We start from the raw sequence: 22,196 nt of genomic DNA, 5'->3' as shown, positions 1-22,196 counted from the left end.
GTTGATGTGGAATAAGAGTTGATTTTTAGATCGTACTTCTGCTACAGTTGTTACAGAAAAGTGTTACAACCTTAATGAGCCTTGGAGGGCACAGTGTTTTCAATTACTTGAAAGGTCATATAGGAGAGAGTGTTCCTTTGTCACTGTGACATCTCCCAGTCAGCAGCCAGTTTGGATTCTACATTAGGTGTTTACTGAATTGGGTTGTTCTGTATCTGCATAATTATTTACACTTTAAATACATTAAATAACAAAAAAACTGATTGCACTGCAGCACTTCCCTGTGCTGTAGAAATCTCTTTCACTGCTTCTTTATATCTGAATAATAAAGAAGCACTTCAGAGGTAGGCTAGGGATATACTGTTATGATGTTGCCACAGATGTGAGAAAATAGGAGCGTGTTTTACAGAAAAATACAGCTGCAAAAATACAGGGGCTGCTCCAAAAGTAATGCCTCTGATGTTATTATGTTGTCCCAAGTTATCAGAGGTGGATGTTGGTGGTATGGCAGTAGAGGTGGAATCTTCCTGCCAGTATTCCATTACGTTTTGTTGCTGTGTGACAGGTGGTAGCAGAGGGGCAGTCTGACAAAAATGCCATCTTGAATGGAAGTGTATGTGGAGCAAGCATGTGGAACTGACTTCCTCCACGTGGGAAAAAAACAGCACCTATTGACATTCATTGATGCTTGCAGAACATTTATGGAGACCAAAGAGTGGATGTGAGCACAGTGAGTTGATGGGTGATACATTTTGGCAGTGCTGACAGCAGTGTGAAAGATGGGCCATGTTCTGGATGGCCCTGCACAGCTGTCACACCATGAAATGAAGAGTGTCCCAATGTGCTCATCCATGGAAATTGGCAGATTGCAACCAGGGAGCTGTGTTTGTAGCTAAATGTCAGCTTTGATGCATTGGAAACAATGGTGGCAATGCTGCCATATGGCAAACACGCAGGATCAGAAAGGACACCACATGCAAGTTTTTCAGTGCCTGTTGAACCAATACAAGGCTGAAAGTGACAGTTTCCTCAATCACATCATTATCAATGATTCTGTTTTGCCAGAAGCTGAACAAATCATCAACTCTGACCACCGCATTGCTGATGCTGACTAAGCTGAAGGCTTGAAGTTCTAGAGTCAGGCTAGGGAAGAACCTTTCACTTGCAGTACAATAACACCAGGCCCTATATCAGTTTGAAGACTGGAGCACATCTTATCTGGACCATAGCCGCTGTTTAGTCTGTATTTGGTGCTTTGACTTCCATCTGTTGAAACGAGTGAAACAATACCAGGGACTGTATATTGGTTTTGGTTTTGTATTAACTTGTGCTACTTGAAGCAGGTTGCTTGGGCTGGCTACCTGTTCCACCTAACCTCAGAATGATGGAGGTGGGAAAGCACCTCTGGGTCCATTTGCTCCAGACCCCCTGCTTCAGCAGGGCCATGCAGAGCTACTTGCCCAGGTATTGTCAAATTAATCCTTTTATTTTTGTATAAAATCACAGTGGTGGCATTAAAAAAATATAAAAAAATATTCCCTACATGATAGCTTGTGTTATGACACCATTTACCTTACGTGTTCAAAATTAGAAAATGAAACATAGCAGTCAGTGAGGCTTTTGAATCTTTCACAAATGTGAGCTTTCTAAGGGTGAAGATATAGCACTAAATAATGTATTTTGTAGATGACGGGTATGTTTTCTCTTTTCTGACACTTAAGTTGCCAGCTGCAAAAAATGTGTCTTTAGAGGGCTTATTTTTTGTGTTCATATTTTTTTTTTTTCCACTTCTAGCAAAGGTCAATTACTTGTAATTGTGCCTGGGATTGTACCTCGGCTACTGCAGCCTTTCAAGTGGCAGAATAATTCGATTTTTCAGTCAGACGGTTCTGTACTGTCTTTTTTAAACAAAAGAAACACTTATTGGTGTCTAAATATTTAATGACAGAAAGGCATATACTTGATTAAAAAAATAAATAAATCAGGTCAGGCGATGCATTGTTTGCATAGTGAAAGGCCACAGCGTAGATATGCCGATACTGCCCTTAAAGCAAAAGCTACTTTCTGCAGATAAACATACACAGGTCCTTGTGTTTGTGGATAGAATGTGGTTTGGTGTTGAGCTGGGTACTGAGAATGCTGGGATTACCCATGGCTTTGCTCTTGAAATCCAAAATCATTTCTTGTTCTTGATCACAGTTATCTTATTCTTTCTTACGTTGTAGGTAGAACTTCATACGGACTTCATTCTTTTATCTGTAGATGGTTTTTTGTTTGCTTGTTTAATCATTTGGTTTGGGTAGTTTTGTTTTTCTTTTTTGTGTTTTTTTTCTTTCTTTCTGAGTCTGTGAAAGGGAATGGAAGATGATAGGACAAAAAAATGTTTTTAATGCTTGCATACTAAAAATGACCTAACTGGTTCTTCCTAAGATAAAATCAATCCAAGTATATTGCATTTAGTGGATTATTGCGTGGATATTCTGAGAAGCATCTGAATGGTATTTTCCCAGGAATCAAGTTATTGATGAGCTCTGCAGGAGACTTTGAGAAGAAATAGTTTTATCTTGTAATCAATATGGCGTGCAGTAAATGAAGCCAGATTTTGGGGTTTTGCCTGAATCTTGTCTTGTCTTTTTCCATATTTTCTCTGGTAGCATGCTTTTATGACTTAATTCTCGGTTGAACTGACTCAAGATTAGGTGTACTTTGCAGAGTTGTATCCTAGTATTGGCAGTTCATAACTGAGTCTTGGTGTAGCAAGAGTTAGTGCAAAACCTGTAATTTTGTAAAGGTGGTGTTTTCTGTCAAGTGAGGTTGGTTGGATGGTGGTTATTCCTGTACTTCCTCCAATTGCTGAACTGCATTCAGGCATGGTTTTTCTTGTTTACACGAGACCTGTATGGATGCAGCATTTTGCCTCTGCTGTTGCATGGCACTTTGGGTAAGCATGACTGAAGAGAACAGTCAGAAGAACTTTTGTGAGTATGGTCTGGACAGCTCATGCCTGATGTGGGTTGCACTGCTCATTTGCAAGGCAGGGATAGAAGTGCCTAATTGGGGAAAATAATAGGAATAGCTGCAGCCAAATGGCAGGAGGTCTGTTTTTTTGCAATAGAATGTCACCTGAACTTACCTAGTCATTCTGAACGTAGTCCTTGGCAATTGTCGATGGGGACAGTGTAGGAAGGTTGACTGAGTGGAGAGTCTTGACTTGGGACGCTTTAGGAATGGAGACACTGGAAACCACTGGGCTTTCTGTGCAAAACTACAGAGAACTGTCTTACCTTAGGAACAGTAGCTTTTTTTTTGAATGACAAAAGTAGTGTGTCAAAGTCAGAAGCAGGGGTTTGTTGGGCCAAAGGAAAAGAACCACATCTTCAGTGTTCCTGAATGGATTGTACATGGAACTGTGGAGGGAGATCTGTAGGTAATATGAACACAGAGAAGGTTTCTAACTTTATCACTCTATAGAAATGTGTTTTGCATCCACTGAACAGCTATGAGTTGCCTAGATGTATCAGGGAATCATAAGTAGAATATAAACCATAGTTTTAACTCTCTGTGAAGTAGCAAGAAAACACGTTCATATGTGTTTGCTTTAGGAGCACAGAATTATTCTTGGTAGACTTAACACTTGTGACCAAAAGAACATTCCTTAAGGCACAGTCAAAAACCTGTATAAATCATTGGAACTTGTTTTCTAGCTGTTGTTTTTGCAAAGGGCACAACAGAAGAGGCTTGCTCTGAAAGGAAATGCTGCTTGAAATTACAGTGCCTTAGATCTATTGCTTGACATCCTTGACTGAAAAATTATATGGTATAAATGATACTCTAAGTAATAGTTTACTTAAAATGAGGTGTTGGCACAAATGTATTTTGAGGTTGTAGAGATGTAGATTTTGATTTTAGAACTGCAGGCAAATTTTATCCTCCAAGGACGATACCAGTGATGTCTTTTGACTGATAATGAAAGTTACCCAACAGTTTCTATGATGATAACGTGTGAAGCAAGCTGTTATAGGAAGGAACAAGAGTTCAGAGAGGGAATGTAAACATGTGCTATAATTTCTTCAGGTTGGATATCAGGAAAAAGTTAACCACTAAGAGGGTAGTGAAGCACTGTATCAGGCTGCCCAGGGCACTGACCACGGCGCTGAGCTTGCCTGAGTTCAAGAAGCATCTGGACCAAGCTCTTGGTCATGTGGTCTGATTTTTTGGATGGCCCTATGTGAAGCCAGGACTTGGATTGGGTGATCCTTATGGGTCTCTTCCAACACAGGATATTCTGTGATTTTTTTTTTTCTGATGTTCTGGGAATTTGGCATGCTACCTGCAACTGCAGTCATCCTATGAAAAGGAAGCAAAGCCATCTCAGATGTGATGTGGCTTCAAGAGCTGTGCTCAGATATGAGCTGTAGCATGAAACCACATTTAGACCTACTCTATGTCAGTAGGGCATTTGGATTGCATCGTTTTACCTAGTGAGTTATGGAAAAAGGACTTTATGCATGTGATGGGAAAATTATCAGCACTAACCTGAGTTTATCTATAGTTTCTCTGCAAATTGGACTTATTTCTAACTTGGATGAGAATTATGCCTGGGATTTATCCCAAAGCTGTGATGAGTCAGCCTTTGTGAAAAACCCCTTAAGTATCTGATCAAAAACTTTCACATGATTTGTTCAGCGGGGGTAGAGGAGTCCATTTCTGTGTAATGGTTCTTCTGCTTACTGTATGCAGTAAGCACACAGGATGGATACACAGTGAACAGGATGACTGAGGCCTCCCCTCAGCCTTCTCTTCTCTAGGCTTAACAAACGAAAGGACCTCAGCTGCTCCGCATACGTCTTCCTTTCTGGACCTTTCACCATCTTCATAGTCCTCCTTTGGTTGCTCTCTAATAGTTCTGTGTCCTCCTTATATTTTGCTTTGCTACTGATTGAATCTGGATACAAGAAAGCAACAGCCACATCCCTCAGCCCAGCTTCAGAAGCTGGACCCAGAGCTGCAGGAGGTGGTGGCCACTCCTAACATCTCTAACTTGTTCTACTTGTTGGACCTGGGAGCATAGTAGCCTGGCCTCAATTGGGCTACTAGATTCATCCTTGTCTCCTTATCAGACCATGCTGATATTTAATATGAATTCACTAACTATTCCATGAGAGGAGTAGCAGAAGACAGTCTAATTTACCCTCTCAAGTTTACTGACTTCCAAAGCCTTTTAGCTGTTGCCTCTCTAGGATCACTTGCATGAAAAGGATTTTCTTTTAGCAGCCTTCTCTTGTTTTATTTTCTATCACCTTGTACCTCAGTATTGGACATGGGGATCTTCTGTCATGAGGTGTTCAATCTGCATGGATGCTCTCATCAGCAGCAAGGGAGTAGCAGTGGTCACAGGGGTGGCCCAGAGGTGCCCAGATTATGTTTTGTAGAAAGGAGGGCTTCCTGTGGATGGTCAGTTTGTATTATCAGCCATGTACTGTTATTTTTCCTTTTTCACAAGAGGAAGACAAACAAAGCACTGGGCTTTTTTTCCTGTTTCCAGCACATTACAACAAGCTGTTAAGTGCTTGAAATAATGGTGGAAGGACTGCAGCATCCTTCTAGGCTTCTAACTCCACCTTTGAAACTTTGCTTGCTATTCCTTCTCTTAGGGAACGCTTGAGGTGGTTTCATTCTACATTTCAGATGGAGGAACAGTATCTCTGCTCTTGAAAGCAAGCTTAATCTGCATTGTTGGCACTGAATAATGGAAATAGAATCAGTCAATTTGAGACACTGTGATTAAGGTTGAGCATGTGTGTTTTGGAATTGAAAAAATTGACTTTAAATCTAGCTTGAATTGCAGTCTAGCAAATAAGGGTAATTGCGTCTTAGTTTCAGTCACAATTTCAGAGGTCATGCTGTTTTAAAAGTGGCAAGCTGTTACATTGTGTATTAATTAATTCCAGTGCTGCTTAATGATATGCTTTCAGTTGCATTGCTTTAACTGCAAAATGGAAGGGAAGCACTTCTGAACACGCTCCAGCAGAGCACTGATCACTTTGATGTAAGGAGGCACGGGGGTGTGCAGGGAGAATCTAAGGACACAGTTGTTCCAGCAGCTATGGCTGCCTGGGCACGTTATCAATCTGGAAAAACCTTTACAACATTTCAAGAGAGATGCAATAGCGCTGATTGTGATGGGTGACTGAACACATTTTCCTTCAAAGCTGTTCAGAAACAGCTGACAAGTGCAGTTTTAAGAAGAGGCTACTGGAGAGGTTCATTGTGTGGGTCTTTCCTGCCACCTTCTGGATAGGGCAAAGAATAATTTTGAGTTGACTTCTACAAACGTCACATTATTTATTCTTGGCAGTATGCATGCCAGCTTTTCATTGTGTAAAGTATGTATTTAGATTGCTGTGCAGAAAGTTTTGTCTTCCACTGCCTAAATAGTGTTCTTTCGGTGCTCCTGGAGAGAGCATCACTCTGCTTCAGTCTCATCCTTTCATCATTCTTCTGCATTTTCTGTAAATAACCTATTTCCAAAGGTACTTTCATCGTAGAGTGCTTGTGTTTTAGCTTGCTCTTGTGAGCAATAAGATTGCAGAAGGAATAAAAGCTTGGAGTAAGCAATTAGTAAAGCTGGTTATTCTTTGAAGCACTCTACAAAGCATGCACATTGAATTTAGCAATATCTTTATTATAATAAAAGCATGAGTGGAATTTTTCAGAAGTCCTTAGTCCTAATCTGTACCCTGTGTTGTCAGTGGATTTTGTCTTATTGTGAATTTCAGTAAGACTGTTGAAGTCGTATTGTAGTAATTTCCTTTCAAATAAGAAAATACAACCAGAGTAGCTTACTGAATTATATATGGGGAAAAGTGGGAAGTGCTGTTTAATTTCTACACTAACAATGAATATTTAAATTAGCTCTTATTAAAACATGGAAAAGCCATAGTTGGGCTTCAGGAAAGTAGATAACAAGATTTTCTTGATTATAGATGTACGCACACCAACATATCATAGAATCATAGAATCGCTAAAGTTGGAAAAGACCCACAGGATCACCCAGTCCAACCATTCGCCCATCACCAATGGTTCTCACTAAACCATGTCCCTCAACACAACATCCAAACGCTCTTTGAACACCACCAGGCTCAGTGACTCCACCACCTCTCTGGGCAGCCCATTCCAGTGCCTGACCACCCTTTCAGAGAAGTAGTATTTCCTAACGTCCAGCCTGAATCTTCCCTGGCACAGCTTGAAGCCATTCCCTCTAGTCCTATCACTGGTTGCACGAGAGAAGAGGCTGACCCTCAGCTCACTACAACCTCCCTTCAGGTAGTTATAGAGCGCATTAAGGTCTCCCCTGAGCCTCCTCTTCTCTAGACTGAACAATCCCAGCTCCTTCAGCTGTTCTTCATAAGGCCTGTGCTCCAGACCCCTCACCAGCTTTGTTGCCCTCTTCTGGACCCGCTCCAGGGCCTCCATGTCTTTCTTACAGTGAGGGGCCCAAAAATATGCATATAGACATACGAAGAACCAAGAAATAAAACGTTCAGCACATACATACCTCAGAACAGGTGCTAAATGGACAAAGGATCCTCATGTGAAACATAAGATGGTAGACCATGGCTGTCCAACCTTTTGGTTTGCCTGGGCCTCATTGAGTGAGGAGGAGTTGTCTTGTGCTGCACATAAAATACGGTTAGTGTAGTGTTAACTGTTATCTGTTGTACAGCTAAACACAAGTAGTGAAATAACTTCTTGTTTGTCTAAGTACAGATTTTTAGCAGCTGCTATTGAATGTCTGCTGCAGCTGATGCTCACTGGCAAAGGCAGTATATACTGGAACACTTCACTGCAAACTTCTAATTCTTCTCCAGTAAACAGAATCTCTTTAAAAATGAAAAGATATAAAATACAGTTGGGTTGTGCTGTAATACGATGCTTTGTGTTTCTTTCTTCAGGTGAAAAATGTGTTTTGTATGAAGGCGAAGGAAGGCAGGAAAAAATCAATACGTGCCTTAGTGGCTGTTGGAAATGGTAAAGGGGCTGCAGGTACGTGTTTGCTGTATGTGAAAGAGTCCAAGTTAATCATTGCTTGTAACAGAGCTTCTGAAGATGTGTGCATCTGAAGAAACGTTGTATGCCAGAAATAAAACTACGCTTTTTTCCATTTATTTTTCTTATTATTTCCTCCTTAGGCATGAGGATACTTCTTTGTAAGTATTACTGCTTTTAGTTATAAAGTAAGGACTGACTTACTGGTACTCTCAGGTAGCTTGGACTGTCTTTATTCAGAAATTTGTCATTAATCTGTTAAATCAGAAGACCATGAATTTCCTTCAGACTCCTCAGGAAGCTCTTTTTATTGAAGTTAATCCTAAAAAAAAGCCAGCAAACCACACTTTCCTACAGATTTCATGTTTGTACTTCTAAGGAAAAAGAACACTCGTGGCTGTTTGAGTCTATTCCTGTAGTAACTTCAGTGATCTGCAGTTTGACCCATTTATAGGTTTTCTCCATTACAATTTTTTATAAAGGTCTTTTCAGCAAGCAATTTGAAGTCCAACCATAGAAATGCTCTCTGTGGCATAAAGGAAATGGGACAAATCAAAAGAAATGTGATATTATGAAAGATCTAATAAAAAAGAGCTATGAACAGAGCTCTTTTCTTTCTCAGCACAGGCCAGAGAAAGAGTACTGATCAGAGGGATTCAGTTTAGTTTTGCTCTCCTTGAAGTATTTAAGCACAATTATGCTGAACAGTAGCTCTTGCCAAGCTATCTCTAGAAGTAATCATACCAAGAGGATACCATCTAATATTATGGTACTGCTTCATACATTAGTAAGATCAATTAGAGCAAAGACAGACAACTGAGGACTGGCACATTGTGCCATGTTCCTCTCCTCAGAAGTTAATATGTTCTAAAAGTAATTGCAATTCCTACTTCAAGTAAAGTGCTTAACAATCTTGGCCAGAAGAGCCTTTTTGCTGGTCAGATTTGGGCTTTACAAAATAAGGAGAACAAGAATTCCACTCTGCTGCAGCTTCTTAAGGGAATGTATGCGGAGTAGATTTGCCCATTGGTTTAGCTCAGTTGGTTAACGCTGTTGGTGAGGAAGTAGTTTGTGTTATGGTGACAAATTTTATAAAGGAGGAGATATCATTGTAGAACAAAACAACAAAAACAACAAACGAAACAAAAGGGAGAAAAGAAAACGAAACTGAAGTTTGCCAAAACGTTTGTGCGCCTTCTGTGGCCTGCTGATACATCTGTTGGATGGATGGGATCCAATGTGTTTTCATAACAGACAGATGAAATTCAAGACATGGGTAGACTTGGCCTTTTATTTCTTAGAAAATCACTTATTGGGCATCTTTTGAGCCTTAGAAATTGTTACATTGATGTTTGTAGTATATGCGCTCTTTGTGCCAGTGATGTGCCTGCCCAATAATAGCGCTGACCTCCTATGTTCTTGTTTCTGTGCCACTTCTATGATTCACGCTGCATATGCTATGTGCACTTACCTTTCACGTGCTCAGTTACAGGAGGCCAGGCAAAGCTGACAAGCAGATAGTAGTACTTCAGTGCAGCCACACAGCAAAGCCTTTGTATATGGGATGTTTCTGGATAAATAATACTTAACAATATTGCGTACTGGTAAAGCAAAAAGAGATGGTCTGTAATGTGGTGGTGTTAAACTTGCTCTTTAAAGATCTCTAAAGGCTAGCAGATGCTCACAGCTGAAGTAGGAGACAGCATGCTTGGAAAGTGCTGTTTCTTACAGGTTTTCTGCTTCTTTTTGTCAGTTACAGAAGTTACCAAGCATCCTTCATCTTGCGAGAAGTGCTTTGTTTTAGTAGCCACCATTTGAGAAGGGTCAGAATCCAAGCCTGTGGGATAGATTGTCAGGACTGCTTATAAAAGCAGTGCTAGAACCATTTAATTGTAATATCGCTTAATTGCAAAGGGATCCTTAAAAGAACTGCAAAACCACTCTGTACTACAGTGAGTTTCCAGTTGTGGTGTTTAGGAAATAGCATACATCTTTCACTGATTTTTTTTCATGTAATTTTTTTTTCCCCCAGGCTATGTCTTATTTAAGAAGGATCCTTGAATGTGCTAAGTTCTTCTCCCTAAGGAGATAGACTTCTTTATGTAAATACAAACCAATGTACATTAAAATTCCTATTACACCTCAAATAGACTTGGAGATAAGAAGCCTGTGCAGAATTAAAAGCAGCCTCTGCTTAAAAGGAAAAAAGTGAATAGCTATAAAGTAAATAATCCAAATAATAGAGACAGGAATATGGGATGGTGACAGAGTACAGGAAATTACATTTGCATTGTTATATGACTGTACTAAAGAAAATTCTATTTTCAGTATATGTGCAGAGCTTCCAACTGCTGGATGTAAATAGTCTCTTTTTATTATGGGCTTGATAGATATCTCTGAGATGTACGTAGGAGCTTTATTAAGACAACCTTATTTGCAGTTGAGTACAGTTTTGCAGAACTTCATCTATTTGAGAGATTCAAATCTAGATGGGCTCCTCAAGGTGAATTTTAGCTATAGTTTAAGGGAGAAGAAAGGAATGTATACACAGAGCAAGGTATGTTCTCAGCAGAACACAGTTGCTCTGAAAAGCTCTGCCTACCTTTTCTTTGAAACGCATTTTCATGAAACATTATCATGTCCTTGAAGGCACACTTTAATCCTATGTGAAGAATGATTGAATAGAGCTTGACCAAGTGATCTCACTTTCGGAGCTTTCTAATGTTTTGTGTGACTTCATTGGTAACACATTAGTAATGAGCTGTGCGTGTGCATAAAAGGATAGCACAGTTTGCTTGCATTTTCTTCTGCAGGAGTTAAAAAGCAACGGAGAGTTCCTTGGCATGTGGTATGTGCATAGGGAAAACTATCAACTGACAGCAAGTGCTACCCCTTGACCTTCTGTTTCTTACGCTATCAACTTCCAGACTTGTGGTGATGTCCTGTATTGCTTGCAGCACCACAATAGTTGGGATGCTTTCTTAGATCTCTTCCAGTCCATTTCTCCTGCAATATCTGCAAGAAATCAGTGAGGCGATATTGGCCAACAAGTCCAATTCCATTGATTTTCTTTTTGTATGAGGTGCCATGATACAGAAAACCCTGAGCCCCAGCTGACACAACAGAAACATCAGAAGACCAGAAAAAGCTTTAAAAAAAAAAAGTGAATATTTTTAACTCAATGTGTCTTGACAGCATTGGACTTCAGAGTTCATAAATAATGGTTGTCACATCCTCGTATTCATTTCATATGTTCAGTTGATGCCCCACTTTTCTCTGTTCTTTGGGAATATATATTTTGCAAATACACAATTCTGTTTATAAAACCTGTTCTTAATGTTTTCTATTTTGCTGGTATAAACCCAGTCTCCTCTGTTTCTAGGGCTTTCAAGGTGCTGTTTGAACAGAGGTAGTTCATACGTCTGTCAGCTTCCTTTTTTCCTTCCTTTTAAACAGAAGACTGTTTTTATTAGATGAAGCAGCAGTCTCTATTCAGTTGTATGAAACATGTACAGAGCAAATAAAAGAATTAAGCCTTGTTTATCTTTGTTTAACAAGCAATTGACATCAAATCATTTGATAGTCATAACTCGAAAGTTCTTACTTTCTAAATGTGGTTTTCTCTGGGACTTTTTCTGAGTATGATGGAGTGGAAATAACAGGTAGTAGTCTTGGTTGTGAAACTCACTGTTTTTTTTTCCCCCCTCTTCTTTCTCAAGACACTGCTTCATGCATCTCTCAGTAATAACATTTTTTATCTTTCAGGTTTTGCACTGGGGAAAGCAGGTGACAGGATGAACGCTTTACGGAAAGTATGTTGATTAAAAGCAAGTACAAATATTTCATACCAAAATAGAATGTATTATATATTTTTAAGTTATTGGTATGTTTTTAGTCTACACAAATACGTAAAACTATGTATGCATACAATCTGCATATAGAGTGGTGTGTAGGACTTTCTCTGCCATGTGCATAATGACCTTCTTTAGGCTTCAAATATTTATTTTTCCATCTACCTTAATCTAGTGTGTGTTTCAGTGGTCAATGGAACTTATCAAAATAGCAATGCTAAAATACACAGTTAAGTTGTTAGTACCCTGTGAAGTCTTTTGAAATGTTCAGTCTATTAGAAGGGTACAGTTATTAACTTGAATGTTTTCATCCCTGTAAAGTAAGTGAATTAGATCTGTCAAGCCTGCTTTAAGTTTTCTTTCTTTTTTTTTTCTACCAAGATAACTAAACAATGGTAAATTTCCAATGTTTGGCATAAAAATTCATGGAAAATATTTTTTTCTAGGCAAAGAACAAAGCAATACGCAGCTTACATTTTATAGAGCTATACCAGAACCACACAAGTAAGTAGTATCCTTTTTGACTCTTCAACTTTCAACAAGCAATGAATACACTGCTAAAAGCTGATTGATTACTGATTACTAGTTAGTTGCAAAGTGTGAAAGGACAGCTAAAACCTTTCTGGTTTCATTCATTGTATTTTTTTAATTTGTGCATTACTTAGTTTCTTCAGCATGCTTCATGAAATACCAGCACCAGATTGTTTTAGATAGACAGTAGTTCACAGTCTACTGATCCCTGAGCAAAATAAAATATTAATAATATAATTTAATGTAATATAATATAAAAATATTATCTGCAGTGAATATGTATTCGGCTCTTCTCTTTTACTCAGGTTTGTATCAACAGTTGTGGGATGGTCCATGAAGAAGAGTTCTGTTAAGATTTCATAATATAAGAATATGTTGCTAAAATATTGTAGAGAGATTTATCTTCCTTCTGTTCTCCTGTTCTCCAATTCTGTTCAAATGCTTAATGCATAGTATTTCAGGCTTTTTAAAAACGTAGCAGTAATAGCAAGAGCTGATCTCTGCTGTAAGGATATCAGCTGTAGCTGGACATCTCTATAGTGGACTCTACTATGCTTTTTCCCTTTTGCCATCCAAGGGTGATTCCCTGTTCACTCAATCCACGTGTACAGAAAAGTCCCAGGAGGGCTGCAGAACTCTGTGGCGTGTTCCATGGTAGCTTTTTGTGAATTTGATTTAATAGCATGCAAGTCTGTCTGGTGTCAGGTGTGATAGCAGTATACCAAATACTCTGTTATCTTTTGGGGAAAAAAATTGAAAGATGGTAGCTTACAGTGAACATCTTTAACTATGTTATTTATATAGATAAATATTCAGTATAATACAGCTTTGTCTTACAAACATGCAATTGCAGTTATCCTCATGAGTCTGTTCCCTGACCACTAATATTTCACATTAATAAATTAGGGGTTTGATTCAAAAACTAGTGGTGTTTTCCCCATGCTTTCTGCTCTGCTTAATATGAGCCATCTTGGCTGTAGTGTAAGAATTCAGTATGCAGAGGCTGGGTCAGTGAATCAAATGTGTACAGCAACCACCGGAGGAAATCGGTTTGGGGTTCCTTTTGAAGCAGGAAGACTGGGATGGCAAATTTCTGTATAGAAAAATCTGAGAACACCAAAGCCTCGTGGGAAAATTTTAAGTTAAAAGCTGAGTTATCAAGAAAATCTAAATATAAAGAGGAAAGTAAAATTGCATCACAGAACTTAGTTGTAATGCCTTTGTTTTTTTTACCCTCCGTTAGTTTACCATGATGTTACAGTGAAATTTAAACGCACACACATCCGCATGAAGAAGCAAAACAAAGGTAATTAAGTTGCTTGGAAATTTTGAAATTTTATTAATCACCAACTGATATTTATTTGATTAAGTTAAATCTGTGCAGTATTTGTTTACTTCAGCATTTGGTAGATAGAAACGAGTGATATCTCTGAAGATAACCAATGATAACCAATTGTCTTTCATTGGAAATACCTGCTGTTGATGACATGGCTTTATTTTTGTGAATCAGGATTTGTTCCTCATATGCTGGTGGGAGCTCTGCTGGCTTTCTGCTGCCCTTCATGCTTCCCATTGCAATTCAAAATACCAGAAAAAGGTTTGATTCTATTTGTTTAGCTTAACTTTGCTTTCAAGATGGTTAAAGCTGCTATTTCATAGATAACGGGTGTAGTTTGCCCTTAATTGACATTCTAATTTTAATATACAAACAGGAAGCAAATTCATCTACGTGCCTAGTTGTAATTCAGTTCAGATTCATTATGATAAGACCTAAATTGCAAGAAAATGTAATGATTAACTCATTTATGAGAAACAGGATAGCTTTCCAGTTAGAGAACTGTTATTGTGTTCACCTACTTTAATTCATTAATTCCTGTAGCCTTTGAATAAGCTGAAACACTGACATTTTTGATATACTCCTTGATTTTTTTTGTGTATATCTGGTATTCTTCTGCACTGTCACGGTAGTAATATGAGAAGATTATTAATGCTCAGAGTTACTAATGTATTTTGAAAATGTCTACGATTTCTGTGAACTTTCAACAATTTTTATTAGATGACATCATTTTGATTCAGAGATGAGGGGGGCTTTTTGTTTAGTGTGACAGTAAAATGTAGCACAGGCTTAGAAAAATCTTTACGAGTCCACAAGAACAGAGTCGACTGTATTCTTATCTGCAGTTCTGCGTTGAAGCAGCGCTCAGGGTTGAAAATTGAGTAATTTGGCCTACAATTTTTTTTAGACTAACTGTTTTGAACTGAAGACTAACCTGCTATCTAAACTAGACTATTCTAAAAACTACATTGCTATTTAGTCTTCAGTATCATGAGGGAAATACGTGCAAGGAACAGGAGTAACACGACTGACCTATGCATTTAACTATGCACTTATAAATAATGCTGTCACTGCTCAGTGGAAAGGAAGATTCTCATTAGATGCTGTTATTTTCTTTCAGTGATACACAGAATAAGACATACCTTCCATTCTCATCTACTGTGGTGCTCCTGAGCCTCAGAAACAAGAACACTCTACTAGTGCTACCTTCTAATTAATATTACATAATCAGACCGTTGTCCTCTTTTATTTCCATTTTAATAGTACCTTTGAGAAGCACGCTGCCTTTCCACTGCTTTCTGTTTTTTCCAGGAGGCATCTTTCTGCAGCTCTCATGTTATTACTGCCCTGTTCAGTGAGGCTTTTTCCTTTCATAGAATCATAGAATTGTTTGAGTTGGAAGGGGCCCTTTTAAACGTCATCTAGTCCAACTTGCTTGCAGTGAACAGTGACACCTAAAGCTAGATTTGCTAGGTTGCACATAGTTTTGTCCAGCCTGACCTTGAATGTCTCCAGGGACAGGGATTCCACCACCTCTCCTGGGCAACCTGTTCCAGTACCTCACTATTCTTATCATATAAAAGCTTTTTTTTCCTCATCTTCAGTCTAAATCTCCCTCCTTTTAGTTTGAAACCATTTCTCCTTGTCCTTTCACAACAGACACTGCTAAAGAGTCTGTCCCCTTTTTTCTTACAGTCCCCTTTATATATTGGAAGGCCACCGCTCTCAAGTCTCCCTAGAGCCTTTTCTTCTCCAGGCTGAATAGCCCCAGCTCTCTCAGCCTGTCCTTACAGGGAGCTGTTCCATTGCTTGGGTTACTTTTATGGCCCTCCTCTGAGCATGCTCCAGCAGGTCCGTGTCTCTCCTGTACTGAGGACTCCACATCTGGATACAGTACTCCAGGTGAGGTCTCACAGTGCAGAGCAGAGGAGTGGGATCATCTCCCTTGACCTGCTGGCCGTATTGCTTTTGATGCAGCCCAAGATATGGTTGGGCTTCTGGGCTCTTACACCGACAAAAAAATAACAAAACAGGACTCTTTCGAGGCTGTGTAATTGGAATGAGTCTACTTTAAATCCTTTCTCATAAGGATTAAGGATTCCCATAAGGCATACCACAGAATGATTTAGGTTGGAAGAGACCTCTGGAGGTCGTCTTGTCCAGCCCCAGGCTCAAGCAGGGGTTGTCTGGTGTAGGTTGTCAAGAACAATGTCCAGACTCTAATAGTTTGAATGACTGCAAGGAAGGAAAATCTACAACAACCTCTGCTAGTGCTCTACTGCCTGTAAAGAGTTGTTTCCTGAGGTTCAGATAGAGCCTCCTGTGTTTCAGTGTGTGCTCACTGCTGCTTGTTCTGGCACTGGGCACCCCTGCTAAGAGCCCAGCTCCATCTTCTTTGTACTCCCCCTTCATGTGTTTATGTATGTTGCTAAGATCTCCCCTAGCCCCCTCTTCCCCAGGCTGTGCAGCCCCCCCAGATCTCTCAACATCTCATAGAAGAGATACTGAGGGGACTGAAGCATGTTGGTGGCCCTATGTTGGACTTTCTCAAGTAGCTTTTTCATACCAGAGAGCCCAGAGTACAACATGCTTACTCCAAGTATGACCTCACCTCTCTCAACCTGCTGGTAGCGGTACTTCAGAATAGAAAAATTTAATTCCAGTTGAAAAGTACTTACAAAGTACAACTTTAGGGCTAACCAAAAGTTAAAGCATGTTATTGAGGGCATTATCCGAATTCTTCTTGAGTACTGACAAGTATGGGGCATCAACTGCCTCTCTATTAAGCCTGTACCAATGTTTGACTACCTTGACAATGAAGTTTTTCCTAATGTCCTGTCTGAATCCCTTCTGACACAACTTTCAACCATCCCCACATTTCCTGTCACTGGATAGCAGGGAGAGGAGGTCAGTATCTCCCTCTGCACTTTCCCTCCTCAGGAAGCTGTAGAGACCTATGAGGTTATCCCTTGGCCTCCTTTTCTCCAAACTAGACAACACAGCGACCTTTGCCACTCTTCACAGATGCATTCCAACTCTTTTACCAGCTTTGCTGCTCAGTATTGTGTGCAGTATTCAAAAGTATTCAAGGTGAGGCCACATCAGTGCTGCTACTCATCCTTGGTGGTAGGAAGTTTATTTCATGGTTGTCTTTAGGTGGAGCCAGAGCTCCATCCAACCTGGCCTTGAATGCTTCCAGAATGGGATATCCAGAGCTTCATTGGGCAGCCAGTGCTGGAGCCTCACCACCCTTGTAGTATAGAATTTCCTCCTAATGTCTAATATAAGCCTACTTTCTTTTAAACTGTTGCCCCTTGTCCTGTCACAGCCTGCCCTGATGAAGACTCTCCTAGTCTTTTTGAAGACCCTTTTAGGTACTGAAAGGCTGCAGTGATGTCTTCCAGGAGCCTTCTCTTCTCCAGACTGAACAACTCCAGCTCTCTCAGCTGATAAATGTGCTTATGTGGCTGTAAAGCCCAGCAGTGATACCCCATAGCTGTAATTAATATGCATGAAAAATACACAGTTATTCATAGTTTTCGCATTAGACCATCTTTTATAAGATTCCTTCTGTTTGCTGATGACACTTCAGCATATATAACCACATAATTGTAGCCTCCCACTTTGCATAATTTCAGCTGGCAAATTGCTGTATTCAGTATGTTCCCAACTCCTGTGCACAGGACTCGGGCAACGACCACAACAAAGCTTAATGTTTTAAGAGAAAAAATAAAGTCATCACTATAATTGTCCTTTTCTTTATTCCTAATCCCTGTAAAATGTAGAAAACCTCTGTCAGATAATCAGGATTACATATGAAACAAGCAGAAATCCAAGTTTCAAGAGTTAGGTAGTATGAATATCTGAATGTGAGCTTAACTCAGCGTTGTGTCTTAGTGTGGACTGGAGTAGGTTTTCTTTCCAAACTCTTGTTAGTGGCTGCCCAGAAAAGCTAATGTGAGTTGCCCATCACAGCTTGTATTAGTTAGGAGGGCTACATTTTAAATGCTTTTCTTGATTACCTTTTTATCAAAAATCAGTGTGAGAAAATTAGTTATGTTTTAAATGACCCTCTCCTCCTACACAGACCCTCCTGAATTAAACTGCAGTAATGCACTTGGAGCGTCACAGGCAAGTTAGAAAATGTCTGAGCACAGCTTCTGCTCCACAGCTGGAGTTTGCAATTGGAATCTTTTGCTTTTGTGTTTGGAATAAATCTTGTTTGGTGACTGATGGACTAATTTGCTGGATTCTGAGTTTTGTGCATTAACAATCTGCAGAAACCTGATTGAATTGGTGTAGGAGAGAAGCAATGATGCAAAACACCAGAAATAAAGTGCTTTCAGTCACTGAAAATGAAAGTTTGACAAACAGCTTTCCAGAGATCATTCACATGTGTCTACACTTTGACTTTTATTGTAGCATGGAAAGCAGTATTTTCTTGAAAGGCAGAACAAATGACTCTGAATGGTTATGGTTTATTTTCCAATTACAGGTTAGAAAAAAAAAAAAGGAAATATTAGTGTTGTAAAACATGTGCCGTTAGAATAGGGTTTGGTTTTTTTTTTCCTCATTTACTCCAGCAGCAAAACTGTTCTGCAGAGTGGATTAATCGATAAACTGGCTCTTCAACTTTTAAATAAAATACATTAGAACTATCAGAAACCAATTTATGAAGATTAATAGAGCTAGGCTACACGAAACAAGTCCCTCGGGGAACAAGAGAACAAAATTGGAGGCCTCAAGAAGTAAGCCCTTCATTAAAATCTGGCAAGCATAAGAAACCATTTGTAATTAATGCTAATACACTGTAATTATACCTTTGAGCTAATATAACACTCTCTACTGGAGACAGAGCAAACTTCTGTTGTATTTGTGGACTCTGGAATTTGTTTGTCTTTCCCTCCCACTCACCCATATGGTCCAGGTTTGACCTGTGGGTTGCACTCATGCACACATGTTCTTTCAGTGATCTTAACTGCTCTCAGGAAGAAGAAAGCAAAACAAGGGCCGCAGTGCTCATTTGTTCTTTAGCCTTGATAAATTCATGCTATGTTTTGGGCCAAGGGAAAGGAAGTGGAGTCTGTGTTTGAACCACATTTTCCTGCAGGAGCATTACTGCCCTCTTGGGCTTTCCCTTACCTTGCTAGCTCTCCCCAGTGTCTCTGCCTATACTGGGTTGGACAGAGGTGGGAGATGCTGACCTTGCTCCTTCTGCACCTGTGGGCAGCAAGCCTGGGAGGCAGCAGTGTTTGAAGCATACTGGTTGTTTTCAGCTGTAACTTGACAGTAGGAAACTAGTTCAAATCCTTGTGTCATATATATGAACTAAAACTCAAAGTCAGATTTACCATTGTTAGGAGTTATCGAAGCTGTCACCCAGCAGTTGCTGAAATTGCAAAGGAAGCAGTATTAAAGTTATTGTAGGTATTGTTTTTTAGAAGGTGTGGTGTGGTTCTGTTTCGGCCATCTCCCCTTGCAATGGCTTCATTTTAATACTCTTTTAAGTAACCCTAAGTGATCTTGCTTCTTTGCTAATCTTTTATTATTTTTTTTAATTTGGGGAATTACTGGAGTGTCATTTATTTCCTGAGTGGGAGAAAAGGATTACCTTTTGTTTGCTGAATGTTCTTGGGAGTGGTGAGGAAGTTGTCTGTAGAAGACTTCTTAATATGTTAGTGGCACTTCTAGGAAAGTAGAATGCTACTTAAACCTGTGGTGTTAAAGCAGTTCTTGAAATTGCTTTTTTTTTTAATGGATTGAGTTTATAGGTGGTGACATTTTCATTCAGTTTTGCATATTGGTAAGTGGAGTGTATTTACTACAAAAAGAATGTGATCTTTCTTAATGTGCCTGCAAAAATTGGGAAGAATGGTCTTTCCAGGCTGGTTTTACCATTTTAAAGATATTAGTGTTTTGTAACTTAATAGGTAACAGACACAACTGAGAGGAGGTCTTGGTTCTATTTTTCCTTAGCTAAGTTATATGTTCACAAGTAATCATGTAATGCTAATTTATACTTTCTTTTTTTTCCTTACAGGGTATGGTCTTCGTTGCCACCGAGCTATTATTACCATCTGCAAACTAATTGGCATTAAAGACATGTATGCCAAGGTTACTGGATCCAAAAACTTGATTAATATTACCAGAGCTCTCTTTAAAGGATTGACACAACAGGTAGATTACATTCCTGGTGGTTCTATTGGATGAGATGGAATTGATATTGTAGTAGTCTGTGGTAAAAAAACGTTATATTCTGCCTTAATGCATGTATGTATAATAATAACTAACATGTCATTGTGCATCCTTACTAGCAAGATGCACTTTTTCTGGCCAGATCCTTTCCAGAATCAGTTTCCTTTAGGATAACATGATAATGCTAATTACCTGAATCCCTGCTGCTTATTATTAGCTTATTTGAAACCCACAAGGATCCTCCTGAGGAGTCTTTCAGTTTATGCAGTATCAAAAATGTTTGTTGATAAATATTTTTCCTACCTCGTATACTGTGTATATATTTGACCTCAAGTAAACCAACATCATGCATCATTGCTCCTGAAGTTAATGTTTTCTTAGGAATGATTTAAAGTGGGATCAGCCAGAAACAGGAAATGAAACAGCCTTTCTTGTAATATTAATTAGCCTGAGACTTTTTAAAATAGTTTTGTCTTTTTCCTGCTCCCTCTCTGCCTCCAGGAGACTCACCAGCAGTTGGCAAACCAGAAAAACCTCTACGTGGTGGAATTCCGTGAGGAGCAAGGCCCACTGCCCATTGTCGTGGCGCTGCCCGAGGGGACTGTCCGCGAGGATCCTGAGCCTGAGGATGAGGTTCCAGACACTAAACTGGAGTGGTGTGAGGTGAAAGAAGCTCAGGGAATGAAGAAATCACCCTGGGCAAATGTTAGACGGACAGTATGGTAAAAAATAATAATAAAATTCAGTACATATGTCTCTTCTGCTCAGAGATGCAGCTGTGAAAGCCCAGCCCAAATGGGCAGGCTTGCATTTCAGAAGATGGCTACAGTAGATTTCATGCCATCCATGTTGCTGCTCCCATTACTACCATTCAGTAACAGTTTGCTCTCCCACAACTCTTCTGATCGCTGTTCAGCTAGGAACATACAGGAGAAAGCAGCCAATGGACATGACTTTGACTTCAAGCGTGCTTTTACTTAATTCCTGCAGATGTGTAATCAGCAGATCCTGTGTTTCCTTCACAAACTCTTGGGAAACTCCTGAAAATACAAGATTGTGGAAGCAATAAAGAATCCTCAGAATGAGTTTGGTGGAGGAGTTAGCGTCTTTTTTGCACAATGCTGATATCTGGGAGACCTTGAAGAAAGCAGCAGTAGTGAGAGTCAGTGTGTCTACTCTCCATCTCACTCTACAGGCTTCAGAGTAGCGGGGCAACTGAAATCAAGAAGGTAGATGATTTATAGCTCAAAGGACATAGGCAAAGTGATGAAGGGCAACATCTGAATCTGTGCGAACACTAGTTGTGAAAGTGGGGGAGTTCCTCCATTGAAGCAGAGCCCAAATATCGGAGGACGGTAATCTCACAATCTCCTATTTTAGCCGGTGTTGGAAGTGCAAAACCTGCATTCACATCTTTCTCACAGAACCTTCCTTTGCAAATGTGCTGGGACAGGACTTGGCTTTCCTCTCTGCCAATTTGGTACTGAGAACAGCAATATCTTGGGCCCTGTCCAAGGCTTAGGAAGTGTTACAGCTGTTGAGATTAAAGGAAAAAGAGAAAGTCTGTGATGTGTACCAGCTTCTTGTCAGAGAAGGAGTAAACCCCTTCATGTAGTGGATCTCCATCTGAAGCATGCAGAGGTAGGTGCTAGAAATTAGATCAGCTCAGTGGTTGGGAGATCCATCGCCTAAGACCTGGAGGAGGTTTAAGGCCCTTCTTGAGTCCACAGGATAACCACTCATTGTTGAGCTCTGCCATGAATCTGAAGCAATGCCTTTCCATTGCTGTCCTCAGAGTTAGTGGGGTTTTGATGCTTAATTAATTATGAGAGACAGCAGAGTGGGGCTCATGGCATCTGTGTGATGATCAGAAATGGGGAATGGTCCAAAAATTTGGCTAAGGAGAAAGAGAAGTAGACAGAGCAGACACAAATCAGGCTCTGCTCCAGACATTAGCTTTTGTGGGTTTTCCATTTTCCAAGATTATTCATCTTAATACAGATGCTTGTATAGATGTTTTTACCCAGCATACAATTTGCTCATCACTCACTTGACAAAGCTCACTGTAAAATGAGAAACAGCAGTCTCTCCTGCACTTTTTCATGGTGCTAATTGTAATTCTCTGTTCAATTTCTTTGCTTTCAGACAAAGCAAATTCTGCAATTCAGGAGAAAATGTAAGTGCTTCTAACTCAGTGCATCCCTGGAGGCAAGGTAATTTAGGTACCTGTATGC

The 22,196-nt window shown here is 39.7% G+C and overlaps 1 protein-coding gene across 2 annotated transcripts in view; it reads left to right on the top strand.

The window, feature by feature from the left end:
• Positions 1 to 21,047, top strand: part of MRPS5 (mitochondrial ribosomal protein S5) — a 45,067-nt gene extending 24,020 nt beyond the window's left edge. For both annotated transcript variants that reach the window (XM_040696919.2, NM_001199390.2), the window contains exons 6-11: positions 7,956 to 8,046; positions 11,815 to 11,861; positions 12,347 to 12,404; positions 13,675 to 13,737; positions 19,808 to 19,944; positions 20,464 to 21,047. In XM_040696919.2, coding sequence (XP_040552853.1) covers positions 7,956 to 8,046; positions 11,815 to 11,861; positions 12,347 to 12,404; positions 13,675 to 13,737; positions 19,808 to 19,944; positions 20,464 to 20,688 — 621 coding nt within the window. In that variant the 3' untranslated portion in view covers positions 20,689 to 21,047. The remainder of the gene's footprint in view (positions 1 to 7,955; positions 8,047 to 11,814; positions 11,862 to 12,346; positions 12,405 to 13,674; positions 13,738 to 19,807; positions 19,945 to 20,463) is intronic.
• Positions 21,048 to 22,196: the final 1,149 nt, after the last annotated feature.

This window comes from Gallus gallus, chromosome 3 (genome assembly GCF_016699485.2).
Source record: "Gallus gallus isolate bGalGal1 chromosome 3, bGalGal1.mat.broiler.GRCg7b, whole genome shotgun sequence".
Classification (NCBI taxonomy): Eukaryota; Metazoa; Chordata; class Aves; order Galliformes; family Phasianidae; genus Gallus; species Gallus gallus.
This window is presented reverse-complemented; position numbering and strand designations above follow the sequence as displayed.